At 43.6% G+C, this 22,545-nt stretch overlaps 2 protein-coding genes across 3 annotated transcripts in view; one reads left to right on the top strand and one right to left on the bottom strand.

Annotated features, from left to right (window-relative positions):
- LOC108402578 (uncharacterized) overlaps positions 1–15,596 on the bottom strand; it is a 28,777-nt gene extending 13,181 nt beyond the window's left edge. The window contains exons 1-2 of the mRNA XM_073219359.1: positions 14,299–15,596; positions 8,412–8,487 (exon numbers count right to left, since the gene is read on the bottom strand). Coding sequence (XP_073075460.1) covers positions 15,076–15,366 — 291 coding nt within the window. The 5' untranslated portion in view covers positions 15,367–15,596 and the 3' untranslated portion in view covers positions 8,412–8,487; positions 14,299–15,075. The remainder of the gene's footprint in view (positions 1–8,411; positions 8,488–14,298) is intronic.
- Positions 15,341–22,146, top strand: TENT5A (terminal nucleotidyltransferase 5A). 2 transcript variants are annotated; one of them, XM_017669215.3, is made up of 3 exons: positions 15,341–15,652; positions 15,795–16,341; positions 17,441–22,146. In XM_017669215.3, exons 1-3 carry the CDS (start codon positions 15,633–15,635, stop codon positions 18,215–18,217), a joined length of 1,344 nt encoding a protein of 447 aa, XP_017524704.3. In that variant the 5' UTR covers positions 15,341–15,632; the 3' UTR covers positions 18,218–22,146. The 2 variants fall into 2 exon arrangements, with proteins under 2 accessions (XP_017524704.3, XP_017524705.3); XM_017669216.3 differs by having other exon boundaries at positions 15,345–15,597.
- The last annotated feature ends 399 nt before the right edge of the window (positions 22,147–22,545 follow it).

A 22,545-nucleotide genomic window follows, 5' to 3' on the forward strand; every position in this document is an offset into this window, starting at 1 on the left:
AGAAGCAATCCATCTCCCTATCAGTAGGTGATTACAAGGGTGGGGGTGGCAAGAGTATAACTGGACTGGAGAAGTTTGGTGGGTCCCATTTTGCAGCTGGGTGGTGAGAGACACGGGCGAGCAGCAGTGGATGACTGCTTGTAGGCAATAAATGGGTTCCTCCCACTTTATTTCTCCCTTTGACTGATTTCAGTTTCAAAGGCAATTTGTCCTGGGCTGGGAGAATGATCCCTCCCACCCCCCGAGTTACAGCTGACTGTAGGTGCAGGGCCTCTGAACCTGAAATCTGTCTTCATGGGTGTGACCCTTGGGCGAGCTGCCCCAGTGGATAGTGGGGAGGCCCCAGTGGCTGCAGTGGTGATGGGGGGCGGCTCCACCCGGGAGCCCCCTCTCCGTAGGGTTTCCTCTTGGGGAGCCCCTAGTGGGGAATTGGTTGAGGATAAAGCACCTCTTAGAGGGGTGGGGCCTTCCTCAGAATTGGGGAAGGGTGGGGACACTGGAAGAGGTGGAATTAGCCCCCATGAGATAGAAGGCTGCTAAGAGGCCCTGAGTGGCCATGTAGCAGCCGGATTGTGGGATGTTTGCTTGAGATAGTGGAAAGGGTTAGCAAAGAGAAAGACACACTTCAGCACCGCTTGGAGAAGCTGGGCAATGACCTATAGGATGCCTTAAGGAAGAGAGACAGTTATTGAGAAAACAGGTCATGCTCCTGGAAGATATCTTAGCAGCGAGGGAGGGGGCAGCTGTAGAATCGTGATGCAGGAGGCTGTGGGGGAGGGGGAGGAAAGAGCAGTGCCTTCAGCCCTGGAGGTGGTAGAGGAGGTGTTGGGAGAGGATGAGGGGCTGGGGCTCAGGGCCGATCTGTTGCCCAGGCCACCGCCCAAGACAGCAGCCCTTCCTGTATTAAAGGCCCATCCAGTTGTAATTAAGAAAATAAAAATGCAACAACTGTGGGCCCGCAGGGGGAGGAGCTGCCCCCTCCCAGGTTGTAGAGCACTCCATGCTCCTCCCCTATTCCCAGGATGAGCTGGTGGACCTGAGCATCTGGGATCAGCAGAAACCATCAGAACCTCTGCTTACATGGCTTTTGCATCTCTGGGATATGAGGGTGGAAAACATTGTTATGTCAGGTTCTGAAATGGGTAGACTGGCTTCCCTGATGACTCACCCTTCCTTCTGCAGAGGTTGCAAAGTGCCCTTCACACCTCAGGGAATCAGGTGCTTCTGGATTGCCTGACAGCAGCCCTAGCAACTGGGGCAGTTTGACCGAATCAGGATGATTCACCATACTTACCCACCAACTGGGAAATGTATGCAGAGCTCCGCAGCTGTTACGGGAGCTGGGCATGAAAACTATCATCTATAATATGGATCCCCAGGGCCCTGATGAGAAGTTGTTCACCACAGCAATGAGAAATCTGGTGCTCCATACAGATCCCTGATCTCTCTTTGGGTTCCTAGTGACTATTCTTACTCCCCACATAGGGCAACCTATAAGTGAGGCTACTTGTACTTTACATGTCCGGGGGAGGTTGAAACAATAAGAGCACAGAAGGAAGTATGGTCTACAACTGAAAGGGGAGGTGCAAAGGGCACCGTGAATGTTTAACTGAGAGGGGATTCAAGGCCCCACCTTGGGGGACCTGGTGGGGACCAGAGGCCACAAGTAGAATTAGCCATTCATTGGTCCCCTATGAATGTACAATGTGTCCTAGGACTAGTGGACAGAGGAGATGAATGTTTTCTAATTTATGGCAACCCTGAGCATTTTCCTAGGACCCATGCTGTGATAGATGGCTATGGGGGTAAGGCAATTAGAGTGAAGAAAGCCCAAATCCGATTGGACATAGGGCATTTACCCTCAAAGGAGTATACTGTATACATTTCTCCCATCCCTGAATATATTTTGGGGGTAGATATCCTGCAGGGCCTGTGGTTACAGACCACTGCAGGTGAGCTCAGAGTGAGGGTACATGTGGTAAAGACAGTATTGAGGGGACATGCTAAGCAGCTGCCTGTAGCTCCGTTTGTACCTCAGCAGGTGACAAATACTAAGCAGTATAAACATCCTGGGGAACATAAGGAAACTGGGGAAACTCTACAGAGTTGGAGAAGGTGGGCATCATAAAGCCCACTTACAGTCCTTTAATTCGTCAGTGTGGCCAGTGAAAAAGCTGGGCAGCTGTAGGTGTATGACCATGAATTACAGGGAATTGAATAAAGTCACACGCCCTTTGCATGCTGCTGTCCCCACTATAGCAGCCCTTATGGACACACTAAGTCATGAACTGGGAATGTGTCACTATGTTGTGGACCTTGCTAATGCTTTCTTCTCTACTGACATACCAGGCTGGCAGTGGACATTCACTGTTCTTCCACAGGGATATCTCCACATTTACACTATTTGTTGTGGGCTTGCAGCCCAGAACTTGGCCACATGGAAGAAACCACAAACCGTGCGGTTGTATCAATACCTTGATGATATTATGCTCATGTCTGATTCTCTTTCAGATTTAGAAGGAGCAGTCCCTAGACTGATGGAACATCTACAGAAGAAAGGATGGGCTGTGAACAGCACCAAGGTTCAGGGGCCAGGTTTGTCTGTAAAATTCGTGGGGGTTGTCTGGTTGGGTAAAACTAAAGTTGTTCCTGAAGCAGTCATGACAAGGTCCAGGCTTTTCCCACCCCTACCACTGTGGTAATAGTACAAGAGATTTGGAGTCTTTGGGCTACTGGAGAGTGTTTATCTCACACTTGGCCAAATTCTGAAGCCCCTATACCAGTTGGTATGAAAGGGCATCAGGTGGGACTGGAATAAAACATGCGCAGCTACTTTTACTGCTGCTTAGCAAGCAGTCAAGGCCGTATAGGCCTTGAGTGTAATGGACTCATCAAGGTCCTGGGAGCTATATGTTCATTTAACCAAAGACAGTTTTGGATGGGGCCATTGGCAACAGCTTGAATAGACACACCAACCTTTTGGATTCTGATCACAACTATTGAAAGGAGTAGAGGCCTGGTACACATTGATAGAGTAGAGAAGCAACTGGTTGCTGTGTACCATGCATTGCTGGCTATGGAGCCCATCACCAGAATAGCTCTGACAAAGTTAATTACCACCTATCCCATCATGGGGTGGGTGTGTGACTAGACCCAAAAGCCATGGAGTGGATGGCATAGATGCCTCCACTGACAAAATGGGGTGCATATATACAGCAGTGTAGTGCCTTCTCCAAAAGCCCTTTAAGTGGAGCACTCTAATGCTTATTGAGGCCAGTGATGCATACCAGTAAAAGCATAAAGAACTTGCTTTTGAGCCATTACTCTTGGTCCCTTATCAGGAGGGAAAAGCCCCTCTACCTGATGATTCTTGCTATACAGATGGCTCCAGTCATGGGCAGCCCCTGAAGTGGAGGGCTACGGCTTTCCATCCTAAGACTGAGACTATACGGTTGGAGGTCGGAGAGGGGAAGAGCATCAATGGGCTGAGTTGTGGGCAGTATGGCTTGTGATCACCCAGCATCTATAGCTGTCTGCACTGACAGCTGGGCTGTCTATTGGGGCTTGACACTGTGGCTATCAGCATGGTACCATGCCAACTGGATGGTTGGTCACAAGCCCCTTTGGGGGCAACAGTTGTGAAGACAGGCCTCTGGTCAGATTAATACAGTTATTGTGTACCATGTAACTGGCCATTTGCCTTTGGTATCCCCAGGGAATGATGAAGCAGATACACTGACCCAGGTGCACTGGCTAGAAGGAAAGCCTGTCTTTGATGTGGCCCAATGGTTACATCAGCGTTTGTTGCATGCAGGGCAAAAGACAACGTGGGCTGTAGCCTGTCGGTGGGGTTTTCCATTGACCTTTGAAGTCAGCCGAGCCTGGAAGGAGTACCTTGTGTGCTCTAAGAGGGACTTAAACTGAGTCCCACAGCAACATGGGACAATAGTAAAGGGGCTGATACCCCTTGTCAGGTGGCAGATAGACTATATTGTGCCTTTGCCTGTATCAGAAGGATATCGGTATGCTGTGACTTGTGTGGACACTGCTACTCGCCTGTTGGTTGCTTTTCCTGCATCTCGTGCAGATCAACAAACCAACAAGAGGGGCCTAGAGTTCCTCTTTGCAACCTATAGCCAGCCACAGGTGATTGAGAGCAATCAAGGCACCCATTTTACTGGACATGCGTTACAAGGATAGGTGCAGCAATTAAGAATAAAGTAGAAGTTTCATGTGCCATATAACCTAGCAGGCATGAGAGAGGTATTGTTGAAATCTGGCCTGAAGTTGGACACCAACAGTCTACAGGGCTGGTCAGTTTGCTTAAGGACAATACTACAGTGTTTGAATGAGAAGCCCCAAAAAGGAGTCTTGAGCCCTGTAGACATGCTAACACACATTGCTGCCTCTCCTATACAGTGTATGTGCAAACCAAAGAGGAGTTATTGAAACTAGGATATGGCCAACAGGGCAACATCCTGCTGCCAGCCCCTACTGCATTAAACCCTGGAGACATTCTTGAATGGACATGGCCCTGGACATTTTGACCTATGGATCAGGGATGGCTGGCCCTTCTGGCACTTTGGGGACAAGGCTTGGAAGCTGGCCTCCTGTGTGTTCCTGGAGTGACACCAGAATGGCTCTCAAAGATCACGGTAATGTACCCAAAACTTCCAGGAGGTAAGAGCATATTGCAGGGAAGTTTTGTTTTATCTTTATGGCCAGTGCATGTACCTCCCATAGCCCTATATATCGACCCATCTGTACCTGTCACAGGGTGGGGGATGAAAGTCTGGTATACTAGCCCCTTTCCTGCCTCTGTCCTATCACAGGAGCATTGTCTTGTATGCATCCTACCTGATGGACAAGCTTTACCTATGCTGGTGTCATTAAAACATGTATCTTATTGCCCTTAAAGTTATTTTCTTCTGCCCTCCCTGTGGCCTGGACCAAACACTGGCTCCAGCTGCCATGTGATGATTGCTCTGAACTCACCACCCATTCAGGTACTGATCCCCTGTGGAATGGGCAAGTTATGGACTTAATCTGCATAGGACTTTGAATCTAGTTGAATCCTCCGGCTTGAGAATTATCATGATTTTATTGCTGTTATTGTATGTTATTAGTCTGGTTACAGTGCTCCAATTTTCTTGCATAGGGTCCACTGCAGAAAATCGGGAGCAAGTAGATTGTAAGGCGAGATTTCTGGAGTGGTGGGCTGTGGGCATAATTGCAATATTTTCAGAATTTCTTGCCTGGCCTTGTGCATCTCTATATCTATAGGCATTTCTAAGGGTGGAGAGTAGTCCATCTCCATATCAATAGGTGATTACAAGGGTCAGGAGGGCAAGGGTATAACTGGACCCTAGAAATTTGGTGCTGTCCCTTTTTTGAAGCCAGATGGTGAAAGACACGGGTGAGCAGAATTGGATGACTGCTTGTAAGCAGCAAATGGGTTTCTCCCATTTTATTTACCCACCTTTGAAAGATTTCAGTTTCAAAGGTAATTTGACCCAGGCTGGGAGAAAGATTTCCTGCCCCACTTCCCACCCCAGAGTTACACTATTTTACTCCCTTTACTCTGAAGTGAGTTTACTCCCAGCTCATCCTTGAAGAGAGTTTACTATGGCCACATCAAATGAAGTAAGGGCTACTTTTAAAGAAGCTAATTGTTGTAAGTTCTTAAAGGGAGACTGTCAAAAACTAGAGAAAAATATCCATCACCAGTGTTCCTGTGTCCCACCCTCAACCTCATGATTTGATCACCTCATGTTAGAATAATGAACTCAGCTGTTTCTTTGTCAGCCACTGACTTTTCCTAAGCAATGAACAATAAAGAAGATGCAGCATTAAGAAAGGCGGTCTTGCCATAAAGTTAAGGGGATGTGGGCAGCTGATCTTTAGCACCTCTGGACCCTTGGAACAAACCCAGTTTCTTTATAGGGTTCAGTCGCTTTGAACTACAATTCATTACAACAAAATGAACTGGCTATATTTTGGGCTAGGGTTTGAGGTATTACCTAAATCTTGATTGAAAATGACTTGTAAGTTTCTGTAAGAACAGCCTTTTCTTTCTTTTCTCTCTGTTCTTTTGTTCTTTCTTTTTTTGTTGTTGTTGTATTGAAAGTAGTATCTTATTCTGGAAGAGTGTCACAGATAAGAAATATAGGAAACCGCTTTGAGTTGAAAAGCATTTATGGAATTGTGAGGATGATCCCCTGACACGGAGCAATAAAAACAACAACAAAAAATCAGGCTTCTACTGGCAAGAAACAGCAGGTCACTGCCTGCAGGACATGGCCCCTCAAGTCAGAAATCTGACAGTTTCATGTGTTTGGATAATGTACTCTAACACAGATACTGAACCAGATTAAGCCATAATGATATTATATTTGATATGTTCTATTTAACTGTAATCAAAGTTCAAATTTCAAAGTGCAATTAAATACATAAAGCATATATAGGCATTTATTAGCCAAAAGTGTTTTTAAAAAACAAAGTGGCACTGAGCCCAAACAAAAGCAAATTGGAAGATAAAGATAAAGGCAACCATCTGTATAGATAAGTTGGTCTTATTTGTATAGATAAGAGATTTAAAACTGGAGGCCCTGTGTTTGAGAAGAGCACAATGCTTTTCAAAGAGACATAAGTATCCATAGGCTTTGGGTGAATAACTTATGTTTCACCTTTACAAAACCAATGTTTATGGTCAGTGCTTTTAATGAGGTATGCAAAAGCCTTTAATTTTAAGTGGAAGATTATGGTGATATCTGTGGGTTTGTTGTTTAATTGAATCCCCTGTATTTCCTTTCTGCTACAACTTAACATAGGCTAACAGATGATATGAAATATCACCATCAGAGAAAAATGAACTGAAGGAGGAATCAGAACCCTATATGGTGGATGGACAACCACCACGCATCTTAGATTTTTGAAAAACTAAACAGATTTAAAATATACTGTTCCTTTGTCCTCATAAGCATATTAGTATTTTTCAAACCACATAATTTGATTTTTGATTTGGTTACAGTCACAATACTTGAATGTTCTAAGAATATAATATGAACAGAAGTTTTAATCAAAGTGCTTATTGCTGTAGAATTTGAATAAGTAGTACCATCCTCATAAAAGTAAATAGTGTATTTTTTATTTTATGCCATGTATGAAAGCACAACTTGAAGTCTAAAACTCATTATTCTTCATACATCATTTGATTTAAAAAACTGAACAGTAGTGGAAGCATCTGAAGTACTCCCAGAAGCAGGGAAAAATAAACCAAAGAAAGAAAAGGTAAATGTGAAATAAAACCCCATTAATCATGTGTGACTGGGGTTTCAGAGAAATGAATCATCAAATGATCAAAAAATTGGACATTTTGCTTAATAATAGCATTGAGAATGTTTATTAAAACTTTTAAGTTGACCATACGCAACTGAAAGCATTTTCCTCCGAAATAGAGAAATTTTACTAGAGACACATAGAACAAAATGAGGCTATTTAATCTAGATTCTTTGCCAGATGATTTTTAGGTAACCATAGTGATCAGACCTAAAGGATTTACAAAAAGAAAGCTTAATAGCAGCTGATAGCACTAGAATGATTCAATAGCCATTTATATGAATGAATAAGAAATGAGAAAGGATGTATGAAAGAACAAAAATCAAAGGAAAAATTAGGGAAGATGTAAGCACATGTGTACACACATACTCTCACCTCCCAGTGTGGCTGCACCCAACATTTCCCTGCACCCAACAACTCCCAGTAATGGAGGTTAGGGACTATATTAGGACTTGAAGGGAGATGAAGGCTCAGGCTACCCATGTTTCAGTACAACATAAAGCACAGTTTGTAAAGTCCCTCATTAATTTGATCAACACAGGCATTCAAAATCGATAATGTAAGTTCCAGAGTAAATGTTTTGATTAAACTGGGTCTTTAATTAAATTTAGAAGACAGCTGAAATTTCCCTCGTGCTTTATTAAAAGAACTTTAACCAGACATCTGGCTGCTTAATATCATGTAGATAAAAAGATACAAATTAGCTTGTTTTTCAATTTTTAAATCAAAATGTTTGCTATCTTTAGACACAAAGTGGATTAAGAATTAGTCATGATAACTCAATTTCTTTGATTTATGAAGGAAGTGTGACTCAAAATAATGACCTACCTAATACACAAGGTGTAAATACTTTTATGTCAGAAATATTATAAAGTCATCTCTTCACTTGGTCTGGCGTTACAACATATAAAATAGAATACATTGCATTGTCCTACACAGAAATATAATATTGTTATGATAAAATTTAAAGTCAAACAAAGTGCTATTCTTAAAGCTATCTTTTATGATTATTGGTTTTGTTTTTTAAATAATGAATTAAAAATACAGACACACTGAATGTGAAATGGACTCACCTTGCATCTGCTTCTAGTGCTCAGGAGCGTACAAGGTGTCTGTGTCACATCTGAGTGCTGTCATCCTCAACAAGCCCTGTAACCCACAGAAGGATATTGATGATAATCTAAGACATGTCAAGAGTAGAGGAGTGGTAGACACTAGACAAGTCATAAGTGCTTCCAAGAATCATTTATTTTTTAACACTCAGCAAGGCCACAGACTCCTGGTCAGCACGAGGATGCTGAGCCATCACTCTCATATTGCTCACACAGAGTAGATGCAGCGGGCTGTGGCTGCCAGGTTAAAGCCAGTGAAGAAAAGATGAATATCTTCAACATTTCAGTGGAAAACAGGGAGAGGTTTTGGGGCAAAGAATCTCAAGACCATTTATTGTTCTCTTTTAATTAGCTAACCTGACTTTCAGCTAAAAAAATTAAGAGTGTCACTTCTTTTATGTTTAACAATTACTCACTTCACTGAGTAATTACAAATTTCAAAATCTGGAGGGAAGTTCTTCTATTGCCCTTTAGAGATATTTCACTTATCTAAACTGTGGCTGCTTAATGATGTATTAGTCCAAACTCCTTTTTAATCCCCAGTATGCCTGGTGGAGTTGTGGCTTATTAGAAACCAATCTCCTCTGGTCAGAAGCTTCCGTGGTTCAGATATCAATAACCCTAATAGCTCTTTTTTCCCCCTACACTTCCTCAAGTAATGCCTAAAACACTAGCATCCTGAAGCCTTTCTTTATATTAGTAAGTTAAACTTGAGTCTCTTCTATCCCATAACGCTAGAACAAATCAAGGTGTAGTGTCTGCACCCTGTACTGAGTCTGCAGCTCGGCTCGCCATTTCAATTTTACTTAAGAAGCCCAGGTTTTTCAAGTGGTCATATTTTTCTTCCCAGAATCCAGTTTACACAGTTTAAAAAAACAAAACAAAACTGTCTTTTAAAATATTTATCATCCTAGTAGCTTTAAGAAAATGTTTTTGTTTAAGTATTATTTGCTGTGTTTAGTTTCTCACACTTTCTAAGGCAATGTGTTTTTTTTTTCTATATTCCACAGTAACTTCTCCCAAACATCAAGATAACATTAATTGTACTACTTAATTTGTTGTTTCTTTCTTTGGCAGCAAATAATTTTGAAATAAGGGAAGGAATTAAAAAGAAAAGACTTTAAAAACCAAGTGATGGTAGAAATGTTAAAAATGAGGTTCCCTCAAACAAAGAAGTATATTCATTATTGAATCAATGTCTGCTTTATGCATATGAGTAAATATACCTTCTGCAGCTAGTATGAATTCATATACTCATTATGCAGTTTCTGAATTTAGCATATCAAAACAGTGCCAGCAAAATGGGCTTATGCCATTTTTAAATATCTCTGAAATGTTGAAAGATTGTATAAAAGAAATCAACTACTAGTGGCCATCAAATGTGTCAACATAAGTACAAAGTAAAAATTTCCTGAAAAAATATTAGAATGAGCTGGATATACCGACAGAAGATGGTCTTTTTTTTTTTTCCCACCAGGTACATGAATATTGTTGCCCAAATTCTTTTTAGAAAAAAGGAATAACTTATATTCCTCTCCCCACCTTGTATCTTTCTCAAGGCTTTAGAAACTTTAAGGTAACATCAACATTTTCTTCAGAGAAGTTAAACATTCTTCTAGTATAAACTTGCAGAAGGAAAAACTTATAGTACAAATATTACTTGAAGAAAAGGAGTTTACGTATCCAATATTGGTAGTTTTTGAACATATTTGTGTATTTCTAGTATACATTTTGTCAAATGAATGTAACTTTGAATGTCTCTTTTGTTTGGAGTAAGGAAAACAGTCTGGTCCATTGACTTGCAACATTGATTGAAATGGCAAGCATTTCACCAAGATGTCAAAACAGGAAGATTTCTGACATAATCAGCACTGATAGTAGCACAAGAATAGAGTGGCTAGCCTTTCTGATGAACTCTATTAAAGAACAATCTATATCGAGTTTGATTTTAAGAGTGATGATATAGGTCTGTTTACCTATTTGTTGCTTGCATATTGAATTTCCTAAGCTCACTGATCTGGAACAACGAATAGAAATATTTTTATAGTAGTCATAAACTTCAAATAAACATTCCTAAAAATAACACCTTAGAAAATCACATTTACAAAATTAATAGTAGAGTAATGATGCTTTTATAAAATATTCACAGGTGAGAATGCCATCCACAAAAACAACCCTCTGTGAAGCTAGAGGATCCCTTCACACTGAGCTATTTGTCATTGATCATTGAAATACACTCACACAGATATAAGATTAAGCAGTATGGTCAAGATAAAGGGTTATAGGCCTAGGAATGAGAGTCACTGTGGCAGCTGCAGGGTCTAACTAACTTTTCATAACTAGCTACATAAAATTGAGGAAAGCAGATAGCCTTTTTTCATCTCCAAAATTAGGGCTGCACTTGGTCATAATAATTTTGAATTTTAAGTAAGATAATATAAAAAGGGTTGAAAAGTTTAAAATTATAAAAGTTAACCTGTTGATTGCTAATAACCATACAAGTAATAAAAAAGTTAGACTGCTCTTTCCAAATTAGCCTAGCAGTTTTATGTCTTAGGATGTTTCTGACCTTCAATAGACCCTGGATAAACATTTGTTATTGTCCTGAAGAAACATGGGGAAGGTCATTTCACAAGCACCATGTCCCTGGGAAAACAGGTAATTTAGTTTCCTAAGTGACTTTTAACTTTTACACGAAGCACTTTGATTAGTTGCTGCTCTACTGACATTAACTGGATAGCAGGCAGATCTCATTTACTTTGCAGTATAGACACTGCCTGTGCACGCTTGGAAAAGGATGCTTCTCCGTCCCTCAGTAGCCGCAGGAATCGCTGGGATTTGCCTTATGAAGGCAGTGAATGGCAAGGGGTGAAGGGCGGCTCAAATTTCTCACACTGGTACTGCACTGACTGGGCTGCAAAGTGCTTCTACAAGTTCATTCCACTTTTTGTATAAAGGATCAGAGAGCAGAAACAGTGGAAGGTGGAAAAGTCAATGGAGAGTGGAGTGCTGGTGTGGAAAAATCAAGAGTGAGGCAAGAATATGGGCAGAGACTAGCTGGAGTGTTAGTAATAAAAAAGTTAGACTGCCATTTCCAAACTAACCTAGCAGTTTTATGTCTTAGGATGTTTCTGACCTTCAATAGGCCCTGGATAAACATTTGTTATTGTCCTGAAGAAACATTTCACAAGCACCATGTCCCTGGGAGAGAAAAGTGGTAGGCCTAATGCCACTGGGCTCTTCCCTCTCTTGAGCTTGGGAGAAACATTTAATATCTGCTGGCTTCCTATCTTCTAAAATACATTTTTGGGGAGGCAGCAAGCAGAAAAACAAAATGGAAAAGTAACACCAGTTGCTCAGTGAACTTGGGGCAGTTTCCAGACCTCCCTTTGTATCTTGGAGATTGTGGTGTTTCTTGCAAGCTCTCTGTAAGGCTTGCAGCTTGCTAGCTCTCCACTGCCAGGGAGACAGGTCACTTGTGACTGGGGAAGAAACCCCCATCAGCCCAGCTGGGTCACTGTGCATTCTGGCCCTTAACACTTGTTTCAGGATAAAACACTTTGCACCTTAGTCTTCAGTGTCATATCCAGAGGTTGGAAAGAAAGGAGCAGAGAGCAGTTCCAGTTTGGTTTTAAGTCAATTTAAGTCAAGTCTAAAAGGAAAATGAGAAAATAGGGGTAAGGCAGATGCACAGAACAAAAGGGACTAGGAGGACAGTCACACATGTGAATCAGAACCAATGTCCTGCCACTTCTGTAAGTCACATAACCTTTCTCTGCTTTATGTGTCTTATCTGGAAAATGACTGTAATATGTAAAGCTCTTATTTGAAGAAAGTTTAAAAGAAAGTAATGTATATAAAATACTGAGCATACTGCCTGGCATATTATAACAAATTCAATAATGGTAACTATTATTAAGGCCCAAGCTGAATTTGTTTGGGAAGTATAGACTTTATCATTTGATTATTTTGGTTATCTGGAGAAAAAAAAATTAATGCTTGCAACTGCAAAATTTGCAGTTTCGTAAGTATGAACATTTTTTCCCAGAATGTAAATACTATCTCAGTGTGATGACAGCGAGAAAAGCAACAAAGAACCACAGATGATTTCATTGAACAGTATGTGTTGAGTGGCCACTAAAAGTCAGGCACATATGAATGGAGCCCAAAGTAAGACATCCCAGATGTCCTAGTGCAGAAAGTGGTAGGGTCTGGATTACAGATATTTGGAAAGTTGCTGTGAGGAGAGGTTGGGGAGCAGGGAATGCTTTGTTAAAGTGTTAAGGAAATGTCAGCTACAGAGCCCTGGCAGCTTGGGAGAAGGTGTCCTGCCCCACTACTGCGGAAATTCATCTTTTCCCCAGGGTCTGATGCACAGCAGGCACACGGTGTCTAGCCTCATGCTCTACTCCTGCATGTCAGCCATGCCTTCTATTTTTGGGAGAGGCCATACAAGCAGCTGAGCAGAGAGCTGCCTCTGCTGGGGTGAGGGTCTACACCTAAGAAACTGGCTGTGGCTGCTGTGAGTGCAGTGCAAAGTGTGGCTGGGCCCCGGGTCAGGACTGAATGGGCAAGCTGCTAAAATGCAGATTGCCTTCCTCACAGAACAAAACCTGGGCATGCATGAAGCACGGGTGTTCACCAGTAACTCTGACATCCTATCCTTCTGTTTTGTTTGTTTTTTGCTCTTTTGAGGAAAGATTAAAGTACAAAATAATGGCAGTTGGGCTAAACCCCTGACCTTTTTTTACTGCAGTATACCTAATACATGATCTAACCATTTGGCCTTGTTTCAAGAAAGGGCAGATTTCCTATTGACCTTTGTAAGAAACATTTTTAACTAGCCCTTTCTTTTCTTTCAAATATTTTAGCTATTTGTATTCATCTTGCCTTCCACTGAGAAGGTACTGTTAAGCTGACAGTGTCAGTCTCCTGAAAATAATGGCTAGACAGCATTCACACACAGTGGGTTGGGTTCAAGGCCTGGCCCCACCGCTTACTAGCCATGAAACTTGAAAGTCTCTACCTCCCAGTTCCACTGTTTCCAAATCCCTATGACACTGAATACCTTCTTCTTGAGTTGAAGATGAAATGAGATTTTGCGTGTTAAGCCCCAAGCAGAGTATGGCTCAGAGGTGTTCAGTAAGTTCTGGAAACCTCCACACATCTTATCTAAATGCATTTCATACTGTGGTGGTCTATACACCTCTTTTCAAACATTCTCTAATTCTCTAACACTATTCTCTTTATTAATAATGCCCGTCTCTTCCTACTTCAACTATGGAAGGAAAGCCCACTTTTCAAGATCCAATCCAAATGACACCTCTCTTCTGTTCTCCCCCAGTTCCACCAATCCTACTAGACTCCTGTGTGTCAGAACACACTTCTCTCGCAACACATGTGCAGTGGAACCATAACTGTGTACTTGCCTGTCATTCGCACTAGACTGTGAAACATCATTTTTAAATCCTCAATACTTAGCTCGGGTGCCTGACACATAATAGGTGGTCAAACCGTGTATATACATAACTATATTTTTTGAACTCCTGGACATAATGGACTCACACGTGGATGGGCGGGCAGGGAGGGTACGCGAGAGTGCTTCTGGGGAGGTGACGGGCCCATGAACCTGTGTGGCTGTCCTAGTCCTTTCCCCACCCGCAGTGAACGACAACGGGCTTCGCTGCCATCGCCAGTGTCTCCCTCTCGGACGCGGCTCTGCAGGGCACCGGCAGGGGGCGGCGTTGCCACACAGCTGGAGGCTCCGCGGGCGACACCCCCGCTCCCCGGTGCGCACGTCTGTGTCTAGGCCGGGGCTCCCCCATTGCCGAGGGGGCGGGCTGCTTACCGTCTCCGGCTGGGCGGCTGGAAACTCGCAGGCTGCGGGAGGGAGCATGCAGCCTCCCCGGCCCGCTCGCCTTTGCCTCCGCCTCGGCCTCTCGCAGCTTCCACGAGAGAGTAAATTCTCCGCGTTAGTTTGGGAAGCGACAGCGAGCGCTGGATAGACGGCCAGACGGGGGGTCAGCTTTCTGGCAACGGCGGTAATGCGAGCGCGCGTGGGGATGCCCAGCGCACTCCTTCGCGCTGCCCTGGCGGCCAAAGCGTTGTAAACTCTTTTATCCTTTGAACTCCTTTTTGTTTCGCGGAACACTGGATAATTTCACACTGATGTTTGTATTTACTTGAAAAAGGCAAACCTCAGCCCAGCACGAGACGCGCGCTTGGCTTCCCTTGGCTCTCCGGGAGGACGCGCCCCGGCCCCCGCCAGCCCGGCCCCCCTGCCGCCCACCCAGCGGGGCGGCCGCGCTCCCGCCACCGGAGCTCCTGGCGCGCAGGACCCGTGCGCACGCTCGCGGGCCCCCCTCCCCCCGCCCGGCTCCCCGGCGCTTCTTCCCCGTCCCTTCCCGAGGCTTCGAGAATCGAAACCCAGTCAGCGGAGCCCTTCCCCTTGCAGGGAAACTGCCGTGCGCGGGCAAGTGGAGGCAGTGGTTCACACCAAGGCCAGTTTTACCGCTGAAGTAAAAAGTCTGATTATGAACGGCCTCTGGGCCCCACCATTCGTCCGTAGTGACGGGCCGTGTCGGCGAGGCTTCCGTGTCTGGGAAGTTCCTGCCGCAGCGTGACTTTAGTGGCAGTCGCATTTGGAGGACCCCTTACGACCCACGGGTCTCCTCTTTAGGGAAAAAGGAAAGAGAGGCGTGGCCGGTGGTGGGGGGAAGCGTACGTGAGCCAAATACACAGGGAGCTGCCTGGCCGTCGGCCTTGCGCCCGGGCTCCCCGCGCACCGCCCCCGGGTCTCCGTCCGGGGGGCGGGCGGGGGCGGAGCCCTGTGCGGCCGAGGAGGGCGTGGCGAGCGCGCAGCGCCGGGCCCGGAAGCGCAGAGGGGCCCGGTATAAAAAAAGTACTGAAGACACATCCCCAGCACAGCTGCTAAAGCTCCGGAGCCGAGAGTGTGTGCGGAGGCGGCAGCGGCGGCGGTAGCAGGAGCCGCCACCTCCGGGACCCCCGCAGCTGGGACGCAGCGGTAGCGGCCGGCGCAGGCGGCGCGCCCTGGGAAGGACTCGAGAGCGCGCTCGCCGCTGCTGGGAGTGTTGCCGTCTCGCGGTTCCTCGCTCACTTCGCTTCCAGAAGGGGCGGCCGCCTCCAGGTGACACTGTCGGGACTCCTGCTTTCGCTTCCCAGATGCATCAGAGATACTTTTGGTGCGGGGCGCGGCGCGTGCGGCTGGGGACGGCGGGGCCTGGGGGGAGCGTCTCCGGGGAGCCCCAAAGACCCGGGACGGGGCGCGCCCCTTGTCCACCGCCGCGCGTCCTCACCGCGCTCCTTCCCCCTTTTTGCTTTTAGGACTGACCAAGGCCAAGTGGCGTTTGGCGGTCACTTCATGACGGAAGGCGAAGCGTACTTTGCCGTGGCTGAGGGCGAGATGGCCGGCTGCTCGTATCCCGCCCTGAGCGGCGGCGACCTCGGCGGCGGCGGCGGCTTCGGCGGGCATTGCTTGGACTATTGCGAAAGCCCCACAGCGCACTGTAACGTGCTGACCTGGGAGCAAGTGCAGCGGCTGGACGGGATCCTGAGCGAAACCATCCCGATCCACGGGCGCGGCAACTTCCCCACGCTGGAGCTGCAGCCGAGCCTGATCGTGAAAGTGGTGCGGCGGCGCCTGGCTGAGAAGCGTATCGGCGTCCGCGACGTGCGCCTCAATGGCTCGGCCGCCAGCCACGTCCTGCACCAGGACAGCGGCCTGGGGTACAAGGACCTGGACCTCATCTTCTGCGCCGACCTGCGCGGAGAAGAGGAGTTTCAGACTGTGAAGGACGTCGTCCTGGACTGCCTGTTGGACTTCTTACCCGAAGGGGTGAATAAGGAGAAGATCACGCCGCTCACGCTCAAGGTAAAGCCGCTGGAGACGGCTGGGTGCGCCCCCGGGCCGGGCCGGGCCGAGCTGCGGCGGGCTGAGGGGCATCGTTTGGTGTTAAAATCTGCAGCCGTTGACGGGTTTGGGAGCGCTTATTTTTCCATTTTTAAATGAGTAAACTTAAGGTGCATGGACGGCGTTGAGTTAAAGTTTTAGTTTACTTAGTGCTTAAGTGCCGCAACTTCTCTCCTGCTTCCTCTCCTGTTCTCGCTTCTCTAACTTCTCCTTATTTTTTAACTCTTGGCTTTCCTGGCTTGAGTCTTGTCTAGAGTAGATTCTGATTAGGTAGAAGAATGAAATGATGCAAATCGTTTCTTTTTTTTTGAGTCATTTTGTGATCTAATCAATGGGGGAAAACAGCCTGAAGCCAAACCGACTCAATGGATTGATCATTGGACTGGAAAATGTGGATAGACTTCTTAGGTGCGTTCAGCTGACTCCATGTTCAAGGAATACGTGTAGTGTTATACATATACATATATAGTGCTTCTCCTGGTTGGTTCATGTGTTAAGGATATGGTGTTCCCCCACCCTCCAACACACAGTTAAGAGCCTGTGTTTTATTCAGTTAGCTAAAATTGTCTGAGGAATCTGCCTCCCAGAATGTCCTAATTTAGTTCCTATTTGATTGTAATTGCAGAGTACCCCTGGGGGGACATATGAGAGATGATCACATCAATTGTTTTACAGGGAAGAGAACTGGTTGACAGTGTGAGAGGCAGACCAACTTTTCACTGTCTGCCCTTGTGTCTGGTGAATATTGTGTGAATATTGTACCTATAAAACCATTAAAAAAATAATATTTCAAAAGCCAGATAATAGAACCTCTCCGTACTGTGCTGCATCTGCCAAAAGCCTCAAACTATTACTTTTAGTTTCTTTCCCAGTAAAAACACTCATTAAATGTATTTTTTTGTTTGTTTTCATAAGGCTGTTTATAAGCTTGTAGGTTGTGCTTTGCTGAAACTTGACAAAACAAAAAGGAAGGAGCAAAATTATTCTCAGCTGTGAAGAGGATATATTTATTATTTTTTCTAGGTTTGCTCATCTTCTTGTTTTATCTTTTAAATTGTAGGAAGCTTATGTGCAGAAAATGGTTAAGGTGTGCAATGACTCTGACCGATGGAGTCTTATATCTCTGTCAAACAACAGTGGCAAAAATGTGGAACTGAAATTTGTGGATTCCCTCCGGAGGCAGTTTGAATTTAGTGTAGATTCTTTTCAAATCAAATTAGACTCTCTTCTCCTCTTTTATGAATGTTCAGAGAACCCAATGACTGAGACATTTCACCCAACAATAATCGGTGAGAGCGTCTATGGAGATTTCCGCGAAGCCTTTGATCACCTTTGTAACAAGATCATTGCCACCAGGAACCCAGAGGAAATCCGAGGGGGAGGCCTGCTTAAGTACTGCAACCTGTTAGTGAGGGGCTTCAGGCCTGCCTCTGATGAGATCAAGACCCTTCAGAGGTATATGTGTTCCAGGTTTTTCATCGACTTCTCAGACATTGGAGAGCAGCAGAGAAAACTGGAGTCCTATTTGCAGAACCACTTCGTGGGATTGGAAGACCGAAAGTACGACTATCTCATGACCCTTCATGGAGTGGTGAATGAGAGTACAGTGTGCCTGATGGGACATGAGAGAAGACAGACTTTAAACCTTATCACAATGCTGGCCATCCGAGTGCTGGCTGACCAAAATGTCATCCCTAACGTGGCTAATGTCACTTGCTATTACCAGCCGGCCCCCTATGTAGCAGATGCCAACTTTAGCAATTATTATATTGCACAGGTCCAGCCAGTGTTCACATGCCAGCAACAGACATACTCCACTTGGTTACCCTGCAATTAAGAATCATTTAACAATATCTTGTGGGGAAGCCATTACAGACAATATAGGGAAAAAAAAGAAAGTCTGAGTGACCCAGCCCTGATTAAGGATGTATTTTGTGCAATGATGATCTGCTCCTGGTTTTAAGCTTGGCAAAGCTTGTGGGTCTTTCCATAGGTATGGGAGCATGATCTCCAAACAACCCTCCACCCAGCGCCCCCACCTGATCCTCCTACCCAATTGGATTCTGTCTGGCAGCAAAAGAGACCTGTCATTAAAAGCAACCAGGCTCTCTTAAAATAACAAGGGAAGAAATGCTTGATGACAATATGGGTTTGCAGTACCTGCTCCCATAGCTTTGCCATGGGGGGAGAAAAGTGGAGATTATTTTAAAAGATGGAATTCACAAAAGGGAAAATACACAGAAAAAAAGGTCTTACCCCAACTTAATTATCAGTTCAGGAGTTCAGACAGTGAAAATACTATAGAAAGAAGAAGAACCCCAACATTGGAACTGATATCTGAGGCTTTAGCAGGTGCTTTCTGTGGAACTATCCTATTGTGATGATAGAAACAGCTTGCTCTGAATGAACAGTAAGTAGTAGGTTGGTGCAATTCTCATAACAGACAGTAGAACTTATGATGACACAATCTATTAATTCCAGCTGTGTGCACAGCTAGCATTTTTAAAATGTGAAAATGCAAGTAGAAACAGCTGTAGCAAAGAAAGTATGCTCAAGGACCAAAGATTTAGCAGACAAAAATATCCTAGTAGAAGAGAGATAGTAAAATATATAAAGAGTTACTATATTTGTTATACACCAATGTACATCAAAGTGCCTGTTGCCTTCTGAAAATTTGAAATGGGAAAGTTTTATGGTTTAATGATCATTTTATTTTATCAGGGACTCAAGGAGAAAATAACGCATAAGCTTGTGAATGGTGGAGGAAATGCCCTACTTTTTCTTGGCAAATATGTGTATAAAGTTAACATTGTTGGTGTGATATTATCATAGGTACATGTGTATGTGTGTATATTATGTGTGTGTATATACATATTTGGATATGTATACATATACACAATACATCAACTATGGTCTAGAATAATGTAGCAAATAGGAAATGTTTAAATACTGTGTGCTTTTATGTTTTCAACAGGATGACGTGAGACGTGGGCATATTACAGTGATGAATTAAAACCCACATCTAGAAAAAAGCAAATGAAGGAAGGAAACAAATAATATATTTGATAGGAAGAGCAGAGATTATACATTTTTAGACAGTGGGTTTTTTTTGTTTTCCTTTTTTGTGAGCCGTAGAATTCCACAAATGGGAAGAATATTTGCAGAGTACTCTTTTTTTTAAAAATACTGAACTACCATTCTGACAGTTTGACCTTTTTATTATTTGTAATACTTGCATGCCTTCATGGTGTAAAATCCAGTAAATCATGGCTCAGTGGTAGTCTTTTGAAATCCCTGACTGCTAAAAAGAATTTCTGGTGATCTGAACACTACTTATTAATATTTAAATGAATTTTTTAATGAATGCATTTTGCATTCCAGGACCACTAGAATTTAGTAAATGTGAAATGACCCTTTTTAAAGAAATATTTGCACAATTGCTTAAAATTTATATATGAGATATATATTATATATAAAATTTTATAAATTCATGTCAATATGAAACATATTTGATCTGGTTGTTACACTGCATTTAAATATTTAGTACTGTACTTCAAATTCAATCACTTTGCTTTGAATCAAATCCAACTTTATTTTCTCTTTCCCAGTGAACAGTTGTACAACTTTTGTGAAATGAACTGGCATCACCGTTTCAGTTCAGTAACAGCTATTTCTAAAACCTACTCCTTGATTCCTTTCGACACTAGTTTCTGAAAATGCGTTTGTTAAAAACAAAACCAACACATAAAAACCTTCCCTTTGTTATTGTGAAATAGCCACATAAGCCCTACCAACTCTAGTGGATGACTGCTTACTATGAAGAATCAATCAGATTTTTGTCATCAGTTAAGGATTGGGGAAGAAAATAGCATCACCCTTCTGGCAGTGTAATTTATTTGTTTATTACATGGGCATCTCTCAGATGCTCAGTGCTAGGTCAGTCCATCTGAACCACCTTTTGCACGTCTTTCTTTGAAACCTTAACAGGGACTTGATGGGTTTGCTGTAGCAGCTTCCCTGTGAATACTGTCAGAGCTGTAACAGCTACTGCACTGCCGCTAACTGTTCCCTAGGGAGCTCTTCCTTGTCCCGTGCTGGTTCAGTCTCCCTCACTCCAGCCCTGGGTTTGAAAAAGTAATTGTGAATTTCCAGGAAATATTCCATTTGCAGATTAAGCCTGATACTTCACTGTCAGAAACCAGAGTACCACTTGCTCTCCTGTTGAGAAGTTTCCTAAGAGAAAACTTAAGGGGGGAACACTTGGGAACAGAGGAGCAGCTGGTAATCTGCCTCCTTCCTTATCCTAACTCATAACAAGTGAGTTGTCCACTATGTTCAAAAGAATCTGGAGGTCTCTGGCTCGGCTGTAGCAGCAACTTGCTGCTAATTTATGACACAGATGTTTGTTCGGAGACGCCCTATTTGAAAATATACTTCATTTATTATCTCAAATATTTACGTTCTTTTCTTGCTTACTCCAGGGTTGGGAGCATAGATGGAAGTGCCAGTATCTGGCATTCAGATAAAACAGCTCAAGAAAACCTTAGCAGTTACTTTAAGGCATATAATTAATTTCTCTTTTGTATGTACTATAGTCTTGTGCATATGTAGTTGAACAAACAGTGGAACATGTCTCTGTCTGTGGATGTGTGGCCTAACAGTTTGAATGTCTGGCGAGAGAAAGCCGTGTGTATAGGTCAGCAAAAAGGACAGCTCTCAACTCCTGTTTCGTGCCTGTGATTTGCTTGCTTGCGTGTTTATCTAGCCTACTGTGCTGTCACTTTAAAACAGGAAAAAATTATCTTCTGAAGGCTTTTCTCACTGTCCAGTTTGGCATATCAGAGAACATTCAACCTGTGAGAGTGACCTTTTAAAAAGTTTTACTTCATTTGCAGTAAATCTAGTTTCCTCAAGAAATTCTGTGTCAAGATGGATATTTCCCTCCCAGAAAAGGGATCAAGTATCTTATCTGCTCACTTTGGTATTGGATGGACTATTTTAACATGTCTCCAAAAAATGCAAGGATGGAAGAATATCTGTGAGCCAAGCCAAAGCAGAAATGCAAAGAAAAGTGAACGTATTACTGTTTTTGCCACCCCTTTTTGCTTGCTTCTGTTGGTTGCTTTACTGTGCATAAAATTGTTTTCAGTGCAATGCTTGTCAAATAAATATTGTGGACTATTTTGTAAATGAAATGTATTATGTTGAAAGCTGTTAGCAGTTCAAAAATAAGCTTTTTTATTGTTTGATGACAAAGTGTGTGAAATGAAACCCAAAAGCCAAAAAAAAGTAATTTCATGTATAGGACCTATTTGAATATAATCTTTCCTTAAGATTGCTTATAGCATAGCCTTTTCAGTGCTAAGAAAGAATCTCTATGTAATATTTTGTTGTTATAATGGCTTGGTAACAAAGTACGTGGTAAAAGTACAAAGTTGGAAGATATCAAGGTAATTTGGCAAGACTTGCTGCAAAGCCTTGTAGGATGGAGGAGGCTGTGCCCACTGGCTGTCTCTCTCCAACCTCTCTACAACCATTGCCTGCTCTGAGACATCCTATTGCAGCAAGCTGCACCTTCGGCCACTCTTCTGGAATATTTTGACTTTAGGCTGTCACAGGCTGAAAAGGAGTTGACAGAGAATGGCCTCTTAAAAACTGACATGTTGAATCAGTACTAGAGGGAACAGATTGTGAATCTTGTTTACAGCATCCAATATTTGGATTTTTTTCCCTTGTAAATAAAAAGAACTTATTTTTTTCTATTGATCTGTGTCTGTTGATAACAGTGTTGCGCTGGCTAAAGACTGTGTCTTCTGAATCCCAACTGGTGTCCATGAGAAAAGACAAGGCAGTATTTGGAGAAGACCAGCCTTCAGCAACTTTTTGATTGAAGTACAGTAAATTAAAATGTCCAGCTTTCAGCCAGCCCATCTCTGACTGGCTCAATTAGCTCCAAAAGAATCTAGCTAAAGAGTGCCAGCATTCTTTTTATCTGGGTATTAAGTGTTAAGCTATCCAGAAGTCAGAGCTGTTTTCCAGTGTCAGGAGAGACACAGAGCTCAGGACTGCACTGCATTGCTGCTGCAGCCGAGGGGACCTTGAGTAGCCAAAGTGCTGTGAGTTGGCCATCAGTGGTATGTTATATAAATAACTTGTTTAAGGCTC

This window comes from Manis javanica, chromosome 13 (genome assembly GCF_040802235.1).
Source record: "Manis javanica isolate MJ-LG chromosome 13, MJ_LKY, whole genome shotgun sequence".
Lineage (NCBI taxonomy): Eukaryota > Metazoa > Chordata > Mammalia > Pholidota > Manidae > Manis > Manis javanica.

Excerpts from the sequence above, each read along its gene's own strand:
- TENT5A (XM_017669215.3), top strand. The coding sequence starts at position 15,633 with ATGCATCAGAGATACTTTTG. Across the intron at positions 15,653-15,794 it reads ATGCATCAGAGATACTTTTG|GACTGACCAAGGCCAAGTGG; the intron begins GTGCGGGGCGCG and ends TTTTGCTTTTAG. Across the intron at positions 16,342-17,440 it reads TCACGCCGCTCACGCTCAAG|GAAGCTTATGTGCAGAAAAT; the intron begins GTAAAGCCGCTG and ends TTTAAATTGTAG.